Raw genomic sequence first — 25,476 nt, forward strand, 5'->3', positions numbered from 1 at the left:
AGAACACTAGAACCCTTAATAGGCAAGTTGATATACTGTAAGTTCTCTTCAAGAATGGACAAATAAAATAACAAATTATACTGGGAGTAACCAAAAGAGAGAAGTAAAGCTTTGAAAATGTCACTTACGATAGAGCTTCAGATGTTTTTAACATCCTGAATTGTCATTAACAATATGTGTCAGCCCAAACCCAACCTCAGCCCATGCACGAACTCAATAATTGACAGATTACAGACTTAGTGAAAAAGCAAAGTATGTAACTTTCAAAGTCATGCTCACACTATAGGGACTACTGCCCCAATAAGTTACAAAAAGTATATACCTACTTGTTTACATTAACCTGGAAAGGTTTGCTGATGTTCATAGACCATGCTAAGTATAAACAGAAAACCACAAAGAAAAAGAAAAGATCATAAATATGTAGAACTGCAATTTTTCAACATGTGTGGTTTATAAGTCACACCTAGAAAATCAGAAGTAAAAACAAAACAAAAAAAAATTAAAATAAACCAAAAAATTTCACTGAAGAAAACATCTCATGAGTTACATGTGAAATGGTGTTTGACTCTAATTAAGGAAATACAATTGTGAAAGACAATAGCATCCTCTTTCTTTCCATGTTTAACATCACCAAACGTTAGCACCAAAGTAGAGCGACTGGAAATTCCTTCATGAATAAGGAAAATCAAGTCTGGCAATCACTTTGTAAGCTGTGTGCTGTAGTCTGATATGCTGCAGCTATGCCTATCCCAGGACTACCCCAGGACTACCAAGTCTAATCTATGTCTGCAAGGGAGTTCTTCCCCAAAGTGTAAATAGACAAAACTATTTTGAAACAAAAACCTGGAACGGAACAACACAAAAATAAATCGTAGCATAAGGTGACACCAGAGAAACAGAATAAACTGTTACCTTATGGGATGTGTGTGGATCTCAAGCGCAGGTGATGAAGGTGGGGTGGGGTTGCACCACATTTACTAAGAAATCTGTAAGCGGAGTTATTCTGGGTAGGAAGTTAACAACATGCGGAAGGAAACAACGTATCAATGGGGCAAACGAAGGCAAGAAAACAATAAGCACAAAAGGCCTAACAGTCTTGATGAAGTGGGAAAGAGATAAATGGAGTGGGTAAGATGAGCTGTGGGGACCACAAAGGTAAGCATTTCCTTTTTATTTTTAAAGAAGATGGGGGACATGAAGGCACCGTTTTGCCAGTCTCTAAGCCCTCCTTGTATTTTAAAAAAGATTTTGCATGTGTTTATGGGATTTAATGATTCCAAAGAAAAACATTTTTAAAGGTCAGAAAAATAAATCAGGAACCTGAGTAGCAGAGGGTAGAGAAGCACCCGCCTCTCTAGACAGCATCTCCACCACCTCCTCATCCAAGCCAACATCACTTGAGGTTCCATTATGATGGCGCTGTCCTCTTACTTACAGCTTCCCTTGCAGGCTTCTCACTAGCACTGCCTAATTCACCCCATGGGCACCCGAGTTTATGGCCCTGTGTTAAAGCAGCATCTGAAGATGTGTTGGTGCCATGTCAGTCCCACTCATTAGTTACTGAGCCTATCACTCTGCTCTTCCACAAGTTCACATTGAAAATGATTCTTCTTAGGACTTGGCTTTGCCCCTTAGCCTCCACTCCTGGCCATTCTCTTCATTCCTATGTTTCTTTCTTGGCGGCTGTATTTTTTCCTCAATGGTAGAAGCATTCATTTGTTTCTCCTTCCTTTGTGTCACTAACCTACATTACTAGAGTCTGCAGAGTCCTCAACGTTTCCCCACCAACAGGAAACCTTTGATTTTCTTATGCCACACAGCAGTAATGTTCTCGTCCTAGATCTGTAATCAGAAATGGATTACTATCACTTCAAGGGGGTTTTGCTCGCCTAGTTGTTACATTACATTTTACATTAGGGCATTTTCACAGTAGATCCCTTTCTTAGTGTCGTGGTGCTCCCATACTGGGGTTGGGGCGATAGCATTCCGTTTTAAATCTACACGTCTGCCTAAGAGCCTTTCTGGTGACTTGGAAGGCCTTAACTAATAGACAAGAATATAATAAATCCTGATGCTTAAAATGACTGCATTATATGTAATAAGTTCTCTAGGCCCTGCTCATATTCTTTTTGTCAAGTTTCTTTTTACTCTACTTCCAACTGTCTTTTCACAAATCCACTCATTGTGAATACTAGGTGCAATGTATGAGCAAATTCAATAGACATGAAATTTGCTGTCACTAATGTAAACTACTTAAAGGTGAGAAATATTGTATGATTTGAGACAAATGTGACATGTGTGTCACTTGGCTCTGTATGATGCTAACTTCTCACTCTCATCCTTGGGCATATCCACATCAATGTAATGTGAATGAAGTTTGGAACTAGCACAAGAGAAGTGAGGTCAATGCAGGGCTACCAAGGTTAGACTCTCATCTACTCCATGAACTAGCCACAGGTAGTTGATCTCTCACTTCTGAGACAGGTAGATAACTCGGGACCATTTACTCTTTTTTTTTTTTTTTATCTGGGAGAGAGGAAAACATGTGCCACTGCACACGTGGCAATCAGAAGACAGCTTCTCTTCTTCACTTTCATGTCGATTTCCAGGATTGAACTCAGGTTGCCAGGCCTGTACCACAATAGCCGTTACCCTCTGAGCCATCTCCCTGGCTCTGGTCTTAGGATCATCAACTTTGTTTTCCTGAGGGTTTATGAGGTGACACTTTATAGAGAGCATCATATGTGGGATCTTAGTCTTCCTAAAGCCCAGTCAATATAGTGTCCTTATAGTCTTATTGTTACAAACAGGTAGCTAGGCTTAAAAGAGACGTTATCAGGTTTATATTTCTAGGTAAATGGCAGAACCCAGATTTGAACCCAATATTGCAGAAACCAAAGCCAAAATGTTTCTTACTAGCCTCTATCACTTCTAGAAAAACTTTTTTTCCATTTGCATAGCTATACTGTAAATTAATGCTACTCTTTCTTCATGGAATTGGTGCTTATGTTTTAAGAATGTGTCCATGTCTGCCTAAGTCAGTCAGACTGCTTAAGAAAAAGACAAAAAGGGGGTGGGGGTTGATCCCAAGCTATCTGCCTTGTCTCAGAAGTGAGAGATCAGCAACCTAGGTTATATTCACGGAGTAGATGAGAGTCTAAGCTTGGTGCCCATGCGTGGACATCACTTCCTCTTGTGCTAGTAATAAAACTTCATCCACATCACCCTGATACTATTCCCAGGCAATCTCCCAGGCAATCATAAAATCCCAATGCAAATGAAGTAAAGTGCAATAATAAGCAGAAATACACCAGAAGTGGGCAACCTTTATGAAGATGTTTTGAGGAGACTATGGGTTGAAGGGATTATTGCCACACACAGGAGAGTGAGATCACTAAGGAAATAATGAACTAAGTAGAAAGGGAGGCTTTTTTATGAAGAAGTATGGTAGGCCTATTGCATCTCTTCTAGCTCTGCAGGACTCATTACAGGTGGAAAACCTTCAAGGTCAAGGCTGCTTCTCAGAAGCAGCTGAGAACAGGGAGGTTGGAGGAGCCCTCCCAGTACCTATCTTGATATGATGTGATTGCTCAGTACTGCTAGCTCACTAGCCAATTTGCCCTTGTGGCCATTTTCCTGAGTATAAAGGGTCTTCAATGTCCAAAGGTGGTATTGTGGAATATAGCAGGCAGCTAGTCATGGGCAAAAAGGAAGATGCTGCCTTTCAACACATTCAAGATATAGAAAAATTGGAAATGTTAACTATGGAAACTGACCTGAATAGACAAGGCAGTTTTAAAGCTGGATCTTTCTCGTTGGCTGTGTTGCTTTCTCTGTAAGAGCATCTTCGTGAATCCCTATTTGGTAACACTGTTCAAATCTAGAATATTCATGGGGATGACTGGGCTTTTTCTCATTAAAGTGATCTGGTCAAAAGCCTTCCGAATGCATACCATCACCTGTTTTGCTATTATAATTAGCATAGAGAAAGGTTATTTTTCTTAAAGTCAATAAAATTGACCTTTTCTTGCATTTTCAAAAATGCATAGAGATATGGAATCAGTATTGTAATGCAATCAAGATAGGTATCAAGAGTTCCACCACCCAAAACAACTTTTCCTCATATCCCTTTTGACACCCAGACAATCCTTGGCCTATTCTAAATCTGTTCTAAATCTACATTACAAGGCAAAGCTCAAAAATTCGTTTTTGCTGGTATAATAACAATGCCAACACCAGAAACAGGTAACTGACCCTAATTTGAAAAGTCTCAATATTCTACAAACTTAAAAAACATTCAGATTGCCACTAGGAGGCCATCATTTGGACATTTGGGTTTTTCAGATAAGAAATGTTCCAGTAAGGTCTACTTAACTCTAGAAATTTCCAAAATCTGAAATACATTTGGTTTCTAAGAATTTCAGGTAAGTATTATCTCATTCAAAACTGTAATATTTTAGAGCAAGTCACATTTTTTAATGTTCCAGGCCTGACTCGAACTTTATCAATAAAGAAACTGAGGCTTTGAAAAACTTTCAAGAGGAAAAGAATAAAGAATTATTTCTGGTTATAATGTTATATATGGGTCTGGACTCATTCAGAAATTTACCAGTATGTCCATGAATAAATTTCAACAAGTAGAGGCTTTATTAAATACTAGCCAGGAAAATGGGCATTGGTCAGGTCCATACCCGACACTGATGCTCAGAGTGTGGAGCCAAATTACATTAGTCAGGAGCTTATAAAGGCAAAATTCACAAGGCAATACACTTCTTGTTCATGCAATCAGAGACAAGCACACATCCTGATGTACTTCTGCCTATATGTAATCAAACATACATCCTGTGCAATTGAGACAAACAAGCTTGTTTACAGAAGTGAAAATACACAGCTTGTTATTTTACATGAATAACAGCATTCCAGGAAGTGGTATAGGAGTGGTAGAGTTGGATCTTGAGGTAGCACTATTCCTAATTGTCTGAGAAAGAAGCAGATTGATTTCCAAAGTGGTTTTATAAGTTTACATCCCCACCAGCAATGGAGGAGGGTTCCCTTTCTTCAAATCCTTTCCAGCATGTGTTGTCACTTGAGTTTTTTGTTGGTTTGCATTTATTTTTTAATTTTTTATTATTAATTACACTTTATTCACTTTGTAGCTCCCTCCCACTCCCGTCCCAATCCCTCCCTTCCTTCTCCTTTTCCACGCATGCCCCTCCCCAAGCCCACTGATAGGGGAGCTCTTCTTTTCCTTCCTTCTGATCCTAGTCTATTAGGTCTCATCAGGAGTGGCTGCATTGTCTTCCTCTGTGGCCTGGTAAGGCTGCTCCCCACTCAGGGGGAGGTGATCAAAGAGCAGGCCAATCAGTTTATGTCAGAGACAGTCCCTGTTCCCATTACTATGGAACCCACTTGGAGACTGAACTGTCATGGGCTACATCTATACAGGGGTTCTAGGCAAAGAAGATGCTAAGACTTATGACCAACCTTTGGGCAGAATGCAGGGAATCTTATGAAAGAAGTGGGAAAGAGTAAGATCTAGAGAGGACAGAAGCTCCACAAGGAGAGCAACAGAACCAAAAAATCTGAGCCCAGGGGTCTTCCCTGAGACATATGCTCCAACCAAATCACTTGAGTTTTTGATCTTAGCCATTCTTGTGGGTGTAAGGTGAAATCTCAGGGTCATTTTGATTGGCATTTCCCTGATGATTAAGGATGTTAAGCATTTCTTTAAGTGTTTGTCGGCCATTCGATATTCCTCTATTGAGAATTCTGTTTAGCTCTGAACCCCATTTTTTAATTGGATTACTTGATTTGTTGCTGTTTAACTTCTTGAGTTTTTTATATATTCTAGATATTAGGATATTAGTCTTCTGACAGATATAGTGTTGGCGAAGATTCTTTCCTAGTCCATAGGTATTTTTTGTTGTTGTTGTTGTTTTTTGACAACAGTGTCCTTTGCTTTACAGAATCATTCAGTTTCATGAGGTCCTATTTGTTGATTGTTGATCTTAGAGCCTGTGCTGTTGGTGTTCTGTTCAGGAAGTTGTCTCTTGTGCCAATGAGCTCAAGGCTCTTCCCCACTTTTTCTAACCGATTTAGTATATCTGGTTTTAATGTTGAGGTTTTTGATCCACTTCGACTTTAGTATTGTGCAGGATGATAATTATGGATTTATTTGCATTTTTCTACATGTAGACATCCAGTAGACCAGCATCATTTGTTGAAGATGCTGTCTTTTTTTCCATTGTATGGTTTTGGCATCTTTGTCAAAAATCAGGTGTCCATAAAGTGTGTGGGTTTATTTCAGGGTTTTCTATTCGATTCCATTGATCCATCAGTCAGTTTCTATGCCAGTACCATGCAGTTTTTATTACTGTTGCTTTATATAGTTCAGCTTGAGATCAGGGATGGAGATACCTCCAGAAGATCTTTTATTGTAGAGGATTGTTTTAGCAATTCTGGGTTTCTGGTTATTCCATATGAAGTTGAGAATTTTTTATTCAAGGTCTATAAAGAATTGTGTTGGTAATTTGATGGGAATTGCATTGAATCTGTAGATTGCTTTTGGTAAGATGGCCATTTTTAATATGTTAATCCTGCCAAGCCATAAGGATGGGAGATCTTTCCGTCTTCTCATATCTTCTATTTCTTTCTTCACAGACTAGAAATTTTTTTCATAAAAGTCTTTGACTTGCTTGGTTAGAGTTACACCAAGATACTTTATGTCCTTTGTGGCTATTGTGAAGGGTGTTGTTTCCCTAATTTCTTTCTCAGCCCAAAATACTACTCAGCAATTAAAAAAAAACAAGGAAATCATGAAATTTGCAGGCAAATGGTGGGAACTAGAAAAGATCATCCTGAGTGAGGTATTCCAGAAGCAGAAAGACACACATGGTATATACTCACTTGTAAGTAGATAATAGATATATAATATATATTATTCATACTAAAATCTGTACACCTAAAGAAGCTAAGCAAGAAGGAGAACCCTAGATAAGATGTTCAATCCTTATTCAGAAAGGCAAATCGCAAGAATGTGAAAACAAGGAACAAGACAGTAGCCTACCACAGAGGGCCTCTGAAAGACTCTACCTACCATAGTATTAAAGCAGATGCTAAGACTCATAGCCAAACTTTGGACAGAGTGCAGGGAATTTTATGAAAGAAGGGGGAAACAGAAAGACCTGGAAGGGTCTGGAGCTACACAAGGAAAAAAAACAGAACCAAAAAAATCTGGGCCCTGGAGTCTTTTCTGAAACTGATACTCCAACAAAGGACTATTCATAGAGATAACCTAGAACCCCTGCAGAGATGTAGCCCGTGGTAGCTCAGTCTCCAAATGGGTTCCCTAGTAAGGGGAACAGGGGCTGTCTTCTGACATGAGCACAGTGGGTGGCTCTTTGAACACATCCTCATGTTCAAAGGAAGGGGCAACCTTACCAGGCCACAGAGGAAGACTATAAAAAACAGTCTTGATAAGACCTGATAGGCTAGGGTCAGATGGAAGAGGAGGAGGTCCTCCCCTATCAGTGGACTGGGAAAGGGGCATGGGAGGGGTGAGGGAAGGAGGACAGGATTGGGAGGGGGTGAGGGTGAGGGCTACAGCTGGAATACAAAGTGAATAAGTTGTAATAAATATAAAATCATATTTAAAAAGAACAACAATAAAACATGTTAGCCTTCATAATAAAGGAGAACAAAGGAGATACCTCATGGCTTGATTATAAGACCGTCTGACTCTTAGATCTATTTTCTTATTTTAAATAGTCTTACTTTTAATTCTATGGGTCTATGGGGTGAGGTATGGCCAGTAGAGGGCATCAAACACCCTGGAGCTGGAGTTCTGAAACCTGATATACGAATCTGCAAAACGCAGCAAGCATTCTTAACCACTGAGCCATCTATGCCTCCAGCCACCTAGATCTATTTTCTTAACTTTGGTCTGATTGTGCCTTCATAAGAACCATATAGTAGGACAAAATGGAAACATTCTAGAAAGAAAAGGAGCTAGAATCCTCTTACTACTACTGCTGCTATTACTACTACTACTAATAATAATAGAGGAGTGATACAGGTAAGGTTTTGGTAAATTCTAATAAGAAAATAAAGTCCTCAATTTGGTAGAAGATGAGGCCATGATCCTAGAATACCTTCCTTACAACCTTTGTGAAATGGAGAGAAGATAAAGTCTAGAACCCTTATACCCTCTGTCATAAAATTATATGTCTAAAGGCAAAAATACAGAAAGCTTGAGGGCAATACTGTGGCTGCCTCAATGACTTGAGCTTCAGCTTCTTAAAATTCCTGAGCATTGAAAAGGATCTTTAAGCTGTGGCTTGTATTTCAGGTTGGAGTCCCCAACCCGATCTCTAGTGATGGAAGCCCCAAAAGGGGTAGAAATAAATGCAGAAGCTGGCAACATGGAGGCCACCTGCAGAAGTGAGCTGAGACTAGAGTCCAAGGATGGAGAGGTAAGGAGTGGGAAGGACAAAAATTGGGATGTCTACTGGTCCAAGGGCCAAACTTTCCCCTAGGCTGGTTTGCACTGAGATTAATCTCACACAGTTTCAACCCAAGGAGCTCACAAGAAGGTTGAGCATCATGATTATCAGCTAAACTCACAGTACATAAAAGTTATGATTAGTTATTTGTGAAGTGCTGAGATAATGCTGTGTATGTGTGGAAGGGCAAAATTACATGACTGTGAAAATGAATGCTTTTTTCCAATTTTTTCTGTCTCTCTCTCTCTCTCTCCCTCTCTGCCTTAAAAATAAGATTTAGTTCACCCACAAAATTAAGTTGTATATCACACCCATGTGGCTGAAAACAAACTTAATATACATGTAAATGTTTTATGTTGTATGCTTTGGTTCTTTGAGACTGGAAAGTCGGGTCTAAGTGTTGCCCTGAGTCAGAACAAGCCAAAAACTAACAGGGTCAGAGTAGGTGGCCAAAACACAACCCCAGCCATTAAACACAAATGGCATTTGTAATTTTATATGCAAGTTAAGCTAAATTCCCCTAGCAGCAGGACTCAGACTTGGCTGCAGATTATGAAGGGAATTTATTTAAGTGTTCATAGGTGAACTATTTTATTTAAGAATGAAAATAAAGGGACAACCTGATATTTTAAGATGAAATCCTGCCCTGCCTTGCCTATCTACTTACAGGGTACTTAGAGGGAGGATATCTGGCTTTCCTTGCATTGTTATATCCACCCAGTGGATATTTTTTTTAAAAAAATGATTGGTTTAGTTAGACGTTTGCTTTTTCTTTTGTTTTGTTTTAAAAGAATTTTTCTAATGGAGTCTTCCAATATAAGAAATGCCTCTTCAAAAAACCACACTCATAAAACTGCTTCATAAAGGTTGCTCATAGCCACTCAAACTTGACTTCTGGAGGAGACAGTTATAATCAGAAACTTAATGACTCCTTTCAGTACAGCTTATCTTCCTATGTGTATGCATACACACACACACACACACACACACACACGGCATTTCTCATAGTATTATTCCTTTGAATATTAGTGCTACCATTATAAAAAGAAAGAGGAAGGCTCATTAATCTTTTAAAATGTGGATGATGCTATATATTCGACTGTCTTCTGGAAACTTCAGATTGGCCATGGGTGTGCCATGTGGTAATAAACAATGTTTAATGTGTCATTTCTACATTTTACTACCCTGTGGTAATAAAAACTGTTTAGTGTCATTTCCACACTTATTTGACTCTGTAACACTATTTTTATTCTGCATATAACATGTTTGCAAAAATGCTAATATCAACTAATAATGCATAATATTGCTAGAATATAGGCTTTTGGGGGGCTAGAGGCTACCTTATTCCCACTGCCAACATTGTTCAGCACATAGTAGGTACTTGTGAGATATAAACTGAATGAGGTAGTCTGCTCTTTCTGAGTGTCAAGAGCTTACAGAGCAGTCTCTAAGTGACTCTTTCTTTCCTATACACTCTCTCTAGATTAAGTTGGATGCTGCAAAAATCAAACTACCTAAACTGCCTCGTGGATCCTACACACCCACAGGAACAAGGCAGAAGGTCTTCGAGCTCTGCGTCTGCGCCAATGGGAGGTTATTTCTGTCTCAGGCAGGAACTGGTTCCACTTGTCAGATAAACACAAGTGTCTGCCTTTGAAAGACTATCCATAGTGGACAATTGTCGGCAGTATAAAGGCCCTTTTCGGCTAGAGACACTGGCTGCCAGCTATTTTTACTAGAACACAGAAAGCCTATCAAAGACCTTTTGTGTGTATGTATGTGTGAATGAGTGGGTTGTGCGTGTGTGTGTATGTGTGTGAATGCATATAAATATATAAATATATATAAATAAATATATATATCCTCTGTATAAAATGAGGTTTCAGTACAAAAGGAACCATGGGTGACCCTGTGACATCATCTACTATCATCTTTCTGCCCCATCCCAATCATCCATATGACAGAATCTAAGCACTCATTCAGGCTCGGCATGCCCCAGGCAATTTCAAATCACAGTGGATTAAGTATGTATAGAATATCCATCGATACCTTCAAGAAATCACTCAGCTTCTCTCTTAGTGTCATTAGAGGCAGTAATGGCGGGAATCTTCAGGCTTATCTCAAGTGCTGATAATCTGGTATAAAAAATAAACATTTGACCCATCTAAAATCCCCCAAACCAACGAAGTTGTGATGATGGAGGCTAGCCTGGACTACGTAGTAAGACTGTCTTTGAAAACATAGACATTTGTTTTTCCTTTCTTAACTTCAGCCAAGCTGATCAAGTTCTTCTCTTCAAGATAAAAATGGGGTAAACCCATAAAAATTAGCCACAAGAACTCAAAATGGCCATCCTACCTTTGCAGATCAACATACTAGTTGTGTGACTAAATGAGTGGGAGTTGGGAGTATTGAACTCTGAATGATTTTAAGCCACTACCCTAACTTCTACTTAATCTGCTTCCTTTAAACTTACATATTCGCCCACACTCAATGAGTAAAAGCCGTCAATTGGCAAAGAAGAGGATACCAGCTCCTTCTTTATAGGCTAGAAGCTACGCAATGGCCTCACAAGCAAAGAATACATGGGCTAGACATCTCTTTTAAGGGAAAACTGTTTCACAAGCTTTTAGGTTCTCATTTCTGACTTTATCCAGCAGAGAGACTCAAAACCATTAAATCAATTAGAATCCCAAAGAGTGAGCCTCAGATCCCAAGGGAAGTCGTTTTTTAAGATGAAACTCTAAGAGTAACATAGGGAAGATAACTTTCACAAGTTTCTTGAGCTTAGTAGGCCATTTAGACACATCATATTTCCAAGGGCTTACACAAATGCTCTTACTTTGCTCTTGTGTATTTTGTCAGTGCTGGGGTATTCATATTCCTGAACTCACTGTTATGTTTTCCCTAGGAATCACAGACCTAAGACTCAACATACTGCCAGAACTACCAATGGCAAGTTAATATAAACAGAGTCACATGTCCTCATCAGAATCACTGTGTCCCCTGGGTCAGCAGCACCTGCTCTCCATATATGGAACTAGCTCTCTGATTCCCGCCATCAGCTACCTCTTAGCACCCCACCTTCATTGCCATGCCCCAGGGTCACCCTGGCCAGCTCTTGTGCTGGGACAGGGGATTACACCATCTCTGTTCAAAGAGGGGGAAATGTGCCTATGCCTTAAGCCAATGCACTCAGCAAGGAGAAGCACATCCTATTTATCTTGTTACCTGTAGTTTATTTTGGATGGCTGGAGGGAAATGGTTTAGTCATGACTGGGCATCGAAAACTGATGGACAAACCAAATGGCTTCCAGTTTTGGACTCGGAGGAGCCCTGAATGGAGGTGTGTAACTGGCTTAGATCATCCTCGGTGCCACTAGACACCACAATCTTGAATGAAGTCTTATTTATGGGCCAGAATGACATTTGTTTTTGGTTTTGTTCTGCAGACGTTTCTAATTTTTTCTTACTTCACAAGCTGAATGGTTTGTTATCAGAGATGGAAAAGAGGTTTGTTATTTCTGATATAACATTCAAGCACTGGGCTAAGGTTTGCACACGTGGAATGTATTCCTCAGTTGCTTATTGCCACAAAGTCCTATCCTGACTCATGATTTGGACTTCTGGCTCTAGACCAGGCCTGGCTTCCCTCAGTCTCTCTGCATATCTTACTCAGAGGCACTAGGAAAGACCTTAAAAGTGCTCTATTTGCAGTATGGCAATCTAAAAAGGGATCCTTTGAGAGTCCTCAGGTTACTGGACATTGGCATTACCAGTAACTTGGAGGCCCTTTCTGCCAGGATCTGCATGTATCACACACAAGTATAATTTTCAAGTCACAAAAAGCCCTTCTTAGCTATTAAAAACAACTACTCCACACCCTTCAGATAAACCATAACTCTCAAGTCCTGTGTGGCTAAGTATATGAAGAAGACAAGGTTGTCTGGGGCAGATGGAGGGGATGTTTTGTTTTGTTTAAATAGACAGACTGCCTCTGCATTTGACCATCTCACACCCATCACCTATGGATGAGTAGAAATAACAAAGTTCCCTGAAACTCTTCTGATTTTATTTCCAGTTGTGACATAAAAGTCATACTCCTTGGGAATTTTTTGACAATTAAAAAAAAAATGCTATGGTCACACATGCTAAATTGAACCCTAGAACAAGCAAATCAACAAAACACACAATAAAAATAATAGCAATTGGGGATATAAATCAAGAATCTCTGAGGAATACATGATACACAATTCTGGTTTTCAGTTATGTTAAAGGACCACCGTATGTCATGTAATAAACAGAATATCTGGCATGGGTAATAGTACATATTTCAGTTCAATCTACAAACTGGCAAAATGCATCCTCAGAACTCTCCCACCCATCTACCCACCCAACCAGAGTATTTGTCCATAGTCATGAAAGAAACAGTGACTGGAATTCTTGGGGGAGGGTGGAGACCAGCATTCATATTAATGTCTGTTAGCCCTACTTTTGAAAAAATGAAAGTCTTTCTAGTTTTTACATACACTATCTTCTGGACAATCACACTTCTGGGTCTAGTAAGGAATAACAGGATTCAAATGAATCTTTAGCCTCCTAGAGCTTCTGCTATGCTAATATTCTTTAAAAAAAATCTCAAATCAAAATGTGATCTTCAGATATATTTATCATTTAGTTCTATTTGGCATGTCTATTCTGTAAATCATGAGAGTTCTATTTGGAAGGACTACTTCAAGTTGACAGAAATTTTGAAGAGCTCCATGGTAGCATCTATCTAGATAGAAACTCAGTGTGTGGCTTTATAATTAACTGACTAAGGGATAACACTTACAGGCCTGAACTGGTTTTTAGCTTCCTTCAGATTATTCTCTCTCTAAATAAATTTTATTGCATGTCCACAAACTGTAGACCAAAGATTGCTTGAGGGTTGACCCTATAGAAAGGGTCAGTAAACTACAACTTGGAGACAACACTGACTCCACGGCCACAGACATTTACATGTCGCATATGAATGAACGATGTCACTCTATGCCCCACAGCTGACTGCACAGCCAGCTACACAACATTATGACCATATAAGCTGTTATAGAAAACATTTACTGATCCCTGAGCTACAGGTCACTTGTGGAATGTGTTAGACAGAGTAGAACAGAAGTCAGATTTCTCAGAAACAGAGAGTAGCCCGTGTTTCCCTGAGGTCTTGGGAATATAAAATTTGGCTGAGTATTTTAAGAAGAGTGACGTGTCTAAGAGAGAAGGCAGATCAGAGAACATGGGATAACTGAGACAGTGGAATGAAAAGAAGCTTAGGAACAACTAAGCTTAACTCTCTTCAGAGGAACTTTGATAGGTGTTTCTCAGGTGAGTTAATGCTTGATCCAAAGTGAGGGAAGGAGAGTGATCTCAAGTCACTATCTCTTTTCTAAAAATCCTTGAGTCCATCTATACCCATGAAGACTGCATCTTCCCATGTGCCGGAAAGACTTTCACACCTAGGTTCTCCAGAGAATACTTTGACCTTATATGATTTCCGTTACCCCTCCAGGGTAGCCCCTGTTCCTACAACCTCATATTAGACTGCTGATAGCTGGGAGGATGAAAATCAGCAACATCTTGATATATGTAGGAATAAGCAAACAGTGTGATTCTTTCTATGGAGCCATTTCTAGGAGTGAGCAGAGGAATGGCAGTTTACTTTTGCTCTTAGGAGTTTGGGTCTTCTCTTTGCTCCTTGGAGTAGAGCAAATACAAAAAAGGACGTTTCATATCCACATGCCTCTGCTTCTGTGTGGTAAGACAGGTTCTTAGCATAGATCTGCGCCTTTTGCTGTTAGTAGATTTGAACTACTGTTAAGTCAGCATCATTATAAATGAAGCTTTGTGGGTATGAGTATTCACCTTGGAGAGACAGGATATGCTTCAGTAAGAATGTCTACCATTTTGGGTACTTAATATACATCAAGACAGAAAAATTCTCTGCCTTCCATGTAAATATATCTGAAGGATCAAGATGACAGAGCAATGAAAGCATCCTGGTTTTACTTATTTTAAACAAAAGGTAGTCTAATGCTTGGGCCAAAGGGTTGAACAGATCCTTTTTTAGGCACCTGATCCTTTTTAAAGGATCAGTAAAAGGTGAAAAATTTTATTTATGTAAGTTGTAAACAAAACCAGATCTCCCATTCCACAGGACACACCTCAGGAAGTCTTAGGTACAAAGACAAGATGATAATCAGTTTCTTGAATGACACATTTGCATGGTTCACCAGTAGCAGGCAGGTGAGGGGACAGACAGTTCTAATGAAAGTAACAACCTTAGAAAACAGGTCTTTTATCTCAAAGATAAAATGTCTCTCTTGCAGTCTTTCATCACTTTTTCCTTGGAGGAAGACTTCCCTCATTCCAACATATTTCCATTGAAGCTTACTGCATTGGGATGTCAGATGCATCTCTTTCTCTGTGGTAATCGGAATTTAAAATTATACAGTTGCCTCTGAATTTCTCATTCACAAAGCCAAACCACTGATAAGTGGCAAAGCAGCCACAAGCCTGCTGCTCCAGCCGCACAATGCACCATAGGCATTAGCACTTTCTAAAGCAACGTGATTTGTATGAGTCTTAAAAGCTTTCTTCACAATGGCGTCCTTGAAATTTGTCAAGCCAGGTCTCAATGGCAAAGGGAAAATAATTATTTGCAGGAGGTCCTCTTGCTGAGTATAGTTAGAGCACAAGTGTAGAAGAAAACCCCTGGTGCCACCAAACTCACACAACTCATTTGTTCCCCACCCCCATCTTGCTGTTGTAGACAGAGTAAGAAATCCATATATATATTTTTTTTTTAAAGAAGGGGGAATGCCATGAGCCTTTGATGCAGTAGGGAGGGTTATGTCACTACAAAGTATTAATGATGCCATCAGACCTGTCTATAAAGAGCTGCAAGTCTATAGCAACAGCAGTGCCAACTGCTTCCCCTTAAGCCTAGCAACAGGCAACATCAGGACATGCTTTGAGGTTTCAACTGGAATAGATCAAAGGAACAGTTGCTATAGGCAAGAAGCAGCTTTAGAGTCCCAATCCACCTGTCCTAGTAGGAGGACAGACTCCTCGGCCAAAAGCCTCACTCAGCGTGTCACTATCCTCACTGGAGAGTATGTATCTTTTGCTTCCTCACTAAATATAATGAACTTGAAGCTGCCCTTGCTGGGAAAATAGGAAAGAAAACATATGTTTAAGATTAAAAAAAAAAAAAATCTACCCTATATACCCAGACGGTCTTCAAAGCCCACTTTTACATTGGGATAAAAGTCACTAGAAGCAGAGATAGTACAGATTTCATAAAGAGAGCCCAAACTAGACTGTTGATTTAGCTGAGAGTGGTGAAACAGTGGATTGTCTGAGGACTGAACGTTAACATTGGTCAATGGGAAAGACATCGGTGTTTCACGTTCCTGTTAACCTGACTCCTACATGGGATTCTAGGATCTGAAAGGTCATAAGCTATTTGTTTTTAGTACAGGGAAAAAAGCTATAAAACTTTACCACAAAAAAGTCATGTCTCCAAAACTCATGCATAAAACAAGAGGTTTCCTTGGATCCGCAGCCTACCCTAAGATATGGGAAACACGACACTCTGCTTTCCAATTGTTAGCAGAATTGTGTGCTAATATTCATTGACGTCGGTATTGGTCCCTGTGCTGAGCGCTTCATATGCATCCATTTACCTCATCCTCAAAACAGCGCTTTGGAGTTAGGCTCCCAACAAGGTTTCAGTTCACAGATATGGAAACTGGGACTTCAAGAGGCTAAGAAACATATTCCAATTCAATTACCTATAAAATGACCAAGCCAGAGTGTGAGCCTCTCCTGAGCAGTCACCAACATGTCAGGTTAGTTTTCAAGTTGGTGGGAAGCACGCCCCTCCTAGGTTTTAGATGATACCTTCTTGAATGAATAAGGCAACAGAACTTTCGCATCTCTGTTTTCTGTAGGTATTTTTGTTGTTGTTTTGCTTTTGTTTGTTTTTTGGTTCACTTTACATCCCAATCATATCCCCCACCCTTCCCTCCTCCTGGCCCCACCTTCCTTCGCTCTTACCCCTATTTTTCTTCCCCTACTTCTCAGAAAAGGGGAACCTACTGCCAACAACAACCCATCCCAGCACATCAAGTTCAGTTGCATACTACACTAAAGTGTGGATATGTGGAGAGGAGATATAGAAATCCTGACTGAGTAACAAAATATAGAACAACAACAAAACAATTGTTTTGTTCTGGTTATGATTTTTGCAAAGTCAGACCCCTAGTCCTTATGATTAGAAGATATCTCAGAGGTAAGCCTCATATGCAGGAGAAAACTTGAATACTCAGTAATACATCTGTATGGATGAACTATGCTGTGTTCCCAATAGATACATTTTCTTCTCCTATACCTCTCTCCAAAAATCAAATGTCTTTTTCATGCAAGCTCTTTGACACTATTAGGCTCTCTTCTCTCCCTTTACTTCTAATAAAAATAAAATCATCAAATAAATTGGGGTTTAATCTCTATCACTGAGAACCACCTAGGATTCAATTAACCTTAAGTATTCAACACCATATAGAGCTGAGCAAGCCACTTTGACTCTATAATGGCTTAATCTCCACCCTTTGTCAACTATCACTAATGGGTCATATCCCTCTCCAGGTATAGAATTCTTCTCACTAGAGCTTTTAGGCCATCACCGTCAATTCTTGAGAGTTGGAAATGAGAGGCATTCTACACCTTAACAAAGTCACCTCTTTACACTCGTGTCCTACCCTCAGCCCTGAGGCTATAGACACCCCAGAAAGTAGGAAGTGAATGCATCTGCAGCTCATTATAATTAGGTAGTTTTGAAACATTGTCACCTTCTGAACACAGAATTAGAATTCTGTTCATAACAGTTAACATATAATATTTTGGGGGGAAAATTAACTCAGCCAAGATCTGGAGAGATTACATATCTGTCCTTGTAAAAGTCTTGCTGCTGGCCTGACCCTCCCAGAGCTGAGAGATCCTATGAGCTATGCTCCCTCATGCTTCTATGGGCACCCTTCATAGGACAGTGGAGGGTCTGCATACTCTCACACTCATCTCCTTGTTTGTTTCCACCTCTCATAGAACCTTAGAAAGGAACTCACTAAAACTGTCAAAGACCCTCTGGTTGGCTCAGTCAAGGATTTCCTTTCCAGTGGTGTCAGTTTCTAAATGACAAACCATGGCTCGGCACCTTTAATGAGTGTTATGTAATCAACCTAACAGAGCCCTGAAAGAGACTGGAAATTACAGCAAAATAAAGGGAACTGATGGGATACTTATATCAGAGCAACACAAAAGCAGTTCCTATCCAATATTTTCATGAGGTGGTGGGATAAAAATTTCTTCTCTCTCTTAGTCAGCATTTACCCTCTTAGAGACCACAAAGCCACGGAAACATGCCTAAGGTGGTCATTATTTAAACAGAATGTAGAACATCCATCATGATGGGGCTGTTTCCCCCTTTGGAGAAGACACTCTGGGGTTCTTAACAGAAAAAAAAATTGAGGTCATAGAAGTGCAACTGTTTGGTGATTATGAACTTTGAAAAAGGAACACCATCTGGATGAAGCAACTGAATTTGGCTTTTATGTTATTTTAGGTTTTGTTTTGTTTTGTTTTTCCTCTAGGTTTGGGTGTTATATGAGAAGAACGTTTTAGTTTTGTTTTAAATAACATCAATCCTTGCACACTCTATGCAAAAATTTTGTAAGCATTGCAATAATGCTATGAATTACAAGGAACTATTTTAACTTTATTACACTTTCTGTATAAAAACAAATTTGTATTTAATATTATTTCAACTGCAGTCTTGTAAAATATATTAATAAAAAATAATGATTGGTAAGAAGGAAAGTACCCTTGTCCACTTCTTCAGGGAGTTCTTCTCTCATGGGCTAATAAAATTCCAGATTAATTTCTCTTCCACATCTCTTTGAACAATGGTCTAACATGATGGCTGAGACATTTGGCTCTTGGGAAGACTTGTATGGACTGCCTTACAAAAGGAGAAGTAAATTTAAGGTAAGCACATGATTTGGAACAGGTCAAGGGAAAAGCTATTCTGAATGACTGTCCGAGGCACCCATGTGGGTTTTTACAGAAAGAACTCACCACAACGATCTCCAAGTTTTTGCAAGTTTTTCAAGAAGTCAATCTGAATATTCCCTACCAAGGAGACCCATTCAACCAGCATCCCATGTCAGACTGCAGATAAGCCACTTTGGCATCAGGTACTCAGTCCTGATCAAGTAAGTTTTCATCGTTTTTGTTTTCTTTCTTTTTTTTTTCTGTTTTTGTTTTTTTTCCCAGAGAATACCCAGCATACTCCTACATGGAGCACAGTGAGAGCATGTGGCATAGAAGGTAGACTCTCCCTGACCTACTCATCATACTCAGTTCTTCATTTTTAGCATCTTTCCCTTCTCCAGTGACAGGTTATTATACACATCATTTATTCTATCTACCTAGAACACTTCCCATCTAGCACCGCCTCACCCAAGAATACCATGCTTTCCATTCTCATGTGTCATCTCTTTGTGGTCCTCATCATTAACCCTGAATTCCACCATTAACATACTTTACCTCATAATGTTACACTATGTTGTGCTCTTACCTATTTATCTATCTGAAACCATAGAATACTTACATTCAGTTTTAAGGTTAAAATACTTGGACATATACCTAAATCAATTATCACAATTGTATTATAAGGTAAACAAATAATTTCCTCACCTAAAAAAAATCTAACATATTTTTTATGTTCTGTACATGACAAAGGATTTCCCATTTACAATTGTATTTTCATCTAAAGCTACCTCTCATTAAGTTTACCTACTCACTCCCAATAGTGCTAAATGCACAGAATCCTCAAAGCAAAAGGCTATATAGTCCCATTCCAACGCAGGGTGCAATCTATGTCTAAAGATACACTTTTATTGCTTTTTTAAGCAATCTATATCAAAGAGAATTAGGTCATCAGTTAAAAGATCTGCTGTGGGGAAAAGTTTAATCTTAGCTTAAAAATAAAGCACTCAAGAGGAAGAAATGCAGGTAAATCCTGATAAACTATTGGCCTCGTTGTTGATACAAAATTAGAGAGGGTATGCAGATACAAGACACTTTAGAGAAACAGGCTGTCTTCCTTTTCTTCAAAGAAGGGAACTTTTCAAAGTAGCAAACAGATATAAAGCAACAGCTGCTAGATCTCTATCTTGACCCCATCATGTAAGAGTCTGTCAAGATCTGTCCTCCTTGATCCTAAGAGCCAAATAGAAAGGTAGGAGTGGGAATCTGTTCACATAGTAATAAATTAAACACACTCCAAAAGAAGCTTCGAGCAACATACAGGAATTGGCATCTCTCATTAAGTACAATGACAAGTTAATTTTAGCTTCTGTTTGCCAAGTTTTAATGACTTTCAACAATACTAAACACTTGGCAACACTTGAGGATCAATTTACTATCCCCAATACCTTCATTACTCTCCAATAGGAGGGCAACAGAAGAGCTTTTTAGTCTCCTTGGCACAAACAATTAGGTGTAATTATAAGACTTTTAAATATCAAGATAACTCACTATAAGTTAAAATATGATAATCTTTCAGATTACAGTTCATTTGAGTAGGAGACAGCACTTGGAAATAGCAAAGTTTCAGATCGTCATCATTAACCAAAAGCAAGTTATAACTCTAATCAGTCTTAATCTACTGTGAGGCCATGCATATTAAGGGTCATATTTTAAAATACGGTGTGCAGAAAATCAGTAAAATTGGTATGCGTTAATAAAAATTGGTACTTTAAAGTAGACAATATATATACTGTAATTTTATAAGAGAACCAGTTCAGCAATATGGACCACCTCATTGATTATACATGATGAAGCAACTAAAATGAACATTAAACAAAAGTATAAAACCATAAAAAAAACCAAGATTTTTTTAAAGATGTAATTGTGTGAAGAAACTTTTTTGTTTTTTTTTAAATTAATTTTTAATTTTTTTATATTCGTTACAGTTTATTTACTTTGTATTCCAGCTGTAACCCCCTCCTTCATTCTCTCCCAATCCTGCCCTCCCTCCCTCATCTCCTCCCTGCCGCTAAGTCGACTGATGGGGTAGGTCCTCCTCCCCTTTCTTCTGGTCCTAGCTTATCAGGTATCTTCAGGACTGGCTGCAATGTCCTCCTCTGTGGCCTAGAAGGGCTCCTCCTCCCATGTGTGTGTGTGGTGGGGGGAGGTCATAGAGCCAGCCATTGAGTTCATGTCAGAGACAGTCCCTGTTCCCCTAACTAGGGAACCCACTGGCAGCTTTATTTGTAATAGCCAGAACCTGGAAACAACCCAGATGTCCCTCAACGGAGGAATAGATGCAGAAATTGTGGTACTTTTACACAATGGAATACTACTCAGCAATTAAAAACAAGGAAATCATGAAATTTGCAGGCAAATGGTGAGATCTAGAAAAGATTATCCTGAGTGAGGTATCCCAGAAGCAGAAAGACACACATGGTATATACTCACTTAGAAGTGGATATTAGATGTATAAGATAGGAAAAACATACTAAAATCTGTACACCTAAAGAAGATAAACAAGAAAGAGGACCAGGGGTAAGATGATCAACCTTCACTTAGAAAGACAAATAGGATGGACATTGGAAGTAGTAAAAAACAAGTAACAAGACAGAAGCCTAAAACAGAGGGCCTCTAAAAGACTCTACCTAACAGTGTATCAAAGCAGATGCTGAGACTCATAACCAAACCTTGAGCAGAGTGCACGGAACCATATGAAAGAAGGGGGAGTTAGTATGACCTGGAGAGGACAGGAGCTTCACAAGGACCAAATATATCTGGGCACAGGGGTCTTTTGTGAGACTGTATCTCCAACCAAGGACCATGCATGGATATAACCTAGAGCCCCTGCTCGGATATAGTCCATGGCAGCTCAGTATCCAAGGGAAGAAACTATTATTACTCCATTTGTAACTTCTCCAAAGTTACGAAGCATAAGATCCAGACACACACAGGCACCTGTGCAAATATGCTACACGCTTACTTCTACATGACACCAAAGAGTAACCTTTCTTTCACTGTCCATGGGCACAGAAAAAAAAAATCAGAATGCAAAAGTTAGGGTTTTCTGTCTATACTCTCTCAAAATAAAAAGAGAACTAGATCATGTATTTTATGTTAATGAGATCCCTGAAATTTAAAGTGAACAGCATTATGCTAGTTAATCCATGATTTAAGAAAGAAACTAGCCTATTTAAGGAATGGTAATATTTAAAAAGTACAAATTATTGGATGAGGTGGTACCGACCTTTAGTCCCAGTACTCAGGAGGCAGAGACAGGAAAATTTCTTAATTCCAGGCTAGCCAATGCTACATAGTGAAATCCTCTATAAAAAATAAATACTTAAAAACACACTACAAATTATAGATGGGAAATCTTTTAAGATATAAAAGGATTGTAAGTTTCCAGTGGAGAAATGATAAAAGCATTTACCATAAAATTCCAAAACCATCAACACAAGTACAAAAATTAACTGTAAGTCTAAGAGAAGGAATTTTAAACTTTATATCTTTAAAAAAATTTTAAAAATCTGAAAGATAATACAGCCAGTAAATCTTTAAAACATAAATTATCAAAACATATGTTCAAAATTAGAAACTGTTACTTATTTATATGAAAAAAATAGAAAACTTCAGTGTGATATAGAACTTTAAAAATCGACCTAACATTAAAGTAAATATCAGTGCTTGTTTTTAAGCAGCTGTAAATCACTTCTCATGTAAAAAATCTCACAAAGCCTGACACTCTTTCCTATATAAATACGGACATAAGTATAATGGGCATGGATCCAGACACACGTAACTTTTTGTGTAGAAGAATGGAATGCACCTTATCTTGCGCTAAGAAAAAATAAGCAGTTTTTAAAGAGAGAAAAAATAAAATGAAGAGACCAAGAGAAAATCAGTAAGGCTTTTCTTGTGATCCTTCAAGTTTATTTATTTACATAGTTAACACTGTCCAACAAGCATTTTGTTCTAAGAAATAAAATGTGTATGTAAAATTTTCAGGCAGAATAAAGTAGAAAACAAACAGCAAAGATAAACAATTGATTCAATTTTAAACCTAGATTTTTTAAAACTACAAAACAGCCATAGTGAAGATAACATTTCCAAAATGTGTGTGATTTCTGCACTCACTGAGATTGCGATGGACAATCATGATAGTGAAATAGCTACAGAACTGAAGGATGCTGGGAAATCAGCTGGATGTTCAGCACAAACCAAAGGTAAAGATCATCAGACCGATATTTGAGAAACTGATCAATAATTTATTGATTGAAGTCAAAAAGGGTTCCGAGTCACACCTTAAATGATCTCCAGTGGGTCATTTAAGACTTAAAAACACTGCTTTTTTCCGGTATCTATGGAGTCCCTATGGTCTTGTAAATAACACATGCCCCTTGCTCTAGGAAATCCCCGAGCCTAGCTTGCTGAGTGCAAAAAGGTGTAAAATGCTGTTACAACACAGGATGGAAGATAAAACAAAATAACAGCATAGACCGTCAGTTTGCCCACAGTCTGAGGAAGGATGGGGGGCACTTTCAGAGGAAAAATTATCCTACTCAAGCACTCATTTTGTTTTATTTTGTTTTTGCGGTGTTGAGGATTTTTTTTTCTTCTTGTGAGATTTTGGTGTTTATTGCTGTTTGTTTTGTTTTCTTAAAAGACAGTTGCTCCATGACCCAGACTGGCTTCAAACTCACAGTTATTCTCCATCCTCAGTTTCCCTAGTGCTGTAATGAGAAGGATATGTTATCATATCCAACCAGCAGTAAGTCTCAAGTTGCTTCTTCTTTTAGCCCATTGTCATGGGCTAAATTAAATAAATAAGTTGGAGATATGACTAAAAAGTTAAAAGAATGTGCTGTCCTTGCAAAGAACCAGAGTTAGAACCCAGAACCCAAGACAGGTGGTACCTTCGGCTGCAGGAGATCCAGTGCTTCTGGGCTTCTCTTGTACAGCACTCACACATGCACATAGACACACACAATTACAAATACATCTTTTTTAAAACTAATGGCATAATATCAATAAACAAAATAAATGATTGAATGATTAGATATTATAAATTTGAAAGTGCTCATCCAAATTAACAATAATACATTCAAGGTATTAATACATAAATTAGCTAAAGAAATTGAAATAAGTGAAAATATTCATCTTTTCCTCCATCCTAAGACATTACTAACTGTAGCAGAGTTGACAAATATTTTTCAAATAAAATAAGAATATGTTGCCACATTAAATACTCAGTTTAAAATCAGGCATAGTGGTGGACACTTGTAATCCCAAAATTTGGGATTTAAAGCAGGAGGGTCAGAAGTTCAAGGCTATTCTGGCTCTATAGTGAGTTTAGGCTACATAAGAGTGTGTGTCAAAAAGTGGTAATATTCCTTATAAGATGCAATCTGACTTTAGACATATGAAAATTATTTTAGAGTACAATATATAAAATACTAAACAAAATGTAGTTAAATTTATTTTGAAAATGTGGTTAAATCCAGTTTCATTAATATCTTTTTGCTGAAATAAGATACCTGAAAAAAATATATATATAAAGGAAGAGCTGACATTCGGTCACAATTCAAAGGTACTACAACATCATGGCAAGGGAGCCATGATGTCAGCACCTGCTCACATTGTGTCTGCAGTCAGGAAGCAGAGAAAGATGATTGCTACTGCTCAGCTCACATTACCTGTTTTTTGTCTGTTTGTTTGTTTTCCAGTCCAGGATCCGAGCCCATGGAATGGTGCCACCTATGGTTAAGATGGGTCTTCCCACCTCACCTGACTCAATCTTGATAATCCCTCACAGACTTGTCCAGAAAGGCTAACCTAATCTAGATAGTCCCTCCAAGGTATGCTTGGGGTCTTATCTCCTAGGTAATGATAGATCCTGTCAAATTGACAATATTTAAAAAAACATGGTGCTCATAGTCTTACAGAAAACTGATGTCTTACTCTTTTTATTTTTCTAACTATCAGCTTGGTTAAATAGTAACTGTTAAATTCAAGGATCATGTAAAAAGGATTTTTAACCCTTTATTGTTTAACCCTGATAAGAACACAATAAGGTACATGTTATTATGACATTTGAAAGAAACATTTCTCAACAAAATTAAGGAATGTAGAGGGCGATCTTATAGCTGGGCTCTAAGCTTATAGATAACTCCTTTCATGATAGGAGATGGCTTACTTTTTCTGTCATGATGGAGACAGACAGATACAGATCTGTGCTCTGAGGGCAGAAGGCACTGGAATGTTCTGTCAGAATGTCACTATTTTTTGGTATTTCTCAAGAATCATAAAAATAATCATAGCCTCTGGCCCAGTGAACCTATTTTCAAAATAGGCCCTGCCAGCAATATTTAAATAGGAAAATTTGGTTCTCAAAAGCCCTGTACACAACAGTAGAACTCATAGATGAGAAAATTTCACAATGCCACTTGATCATTGAATGAGAAATTAACTAGATGATGGTGTTTCAAGTTCACAGAGTATCCCTTAAGTTTGCAGAATTTTTACTCTCAATATGGCAAACTTAATGGCAAATGCATAAAAGTGATATATACACTGAGTCAATATTTCTACATAAACTGAAAGGTAGATTTATTTGTGTAACAATGCTGTGAGTATTTTTGTCACTCATATTTATATTTGTAAAATCAAACATTTCCAAAATAAGAATAGTATCTGCTCTTTCTGCAACCAAGAATCAGTATGTTTTATGACACAAATAATCCATAAGACACAAAATTTATAGACCAAAAATTTTGACATTTTGATAAGGAAATATTGTCTAAAATTTGACTTTTATCTTACCAATTGGAATAATAGGTACATAAATCCT

General features: G+C 38.4%; 1 protein-coding gene across 1 annotated transcript in view; it reads left to right on the forward strand.

Annotated features, from left to right (window-relative positions):
- The window catches only part of Sgcd (sarcoglycan delta), a 541,179-nt gene extending 530,998 nt beyond the window's left edge, over nucleotides 1-10,181 (forward strand). Inside the window, exons 7-8 of the mRNA XM_055597224.1 lie at nucleotides 8,348-8,471; nucleotides 9,985-10,181. Of these exons, the coding sequence (XP_055453199.1) occupies nucleotides 8,348-8,471; nucleotides 9,985-10,158 (298 nt within the window). The 3' untranslated portion in view covers nucleotides 10,159-10,181. The remainder of the gene's footprint in view (nucleotides 1-8,347; nucleotides 8,472-9,984) is intronic.
- Nucleotides 10,182-25,476: the final 15,295 nt, after the last annotated feature.

This window comes from Psammomys obesus, unplaced genomic scaffold (assembly GCF_907164565.1).
Source record: "Psammomys obesus unplaced genomic scaffold, mPsaObe1.curated_primary_1811, whole genome shotgun sequence".
NCBI classification, from domain to species: Eukaryota; Metazoa; Chordata; class Mammalia; order Rodentia; family Muridae; genus Psammomys; species Psammomys obesus.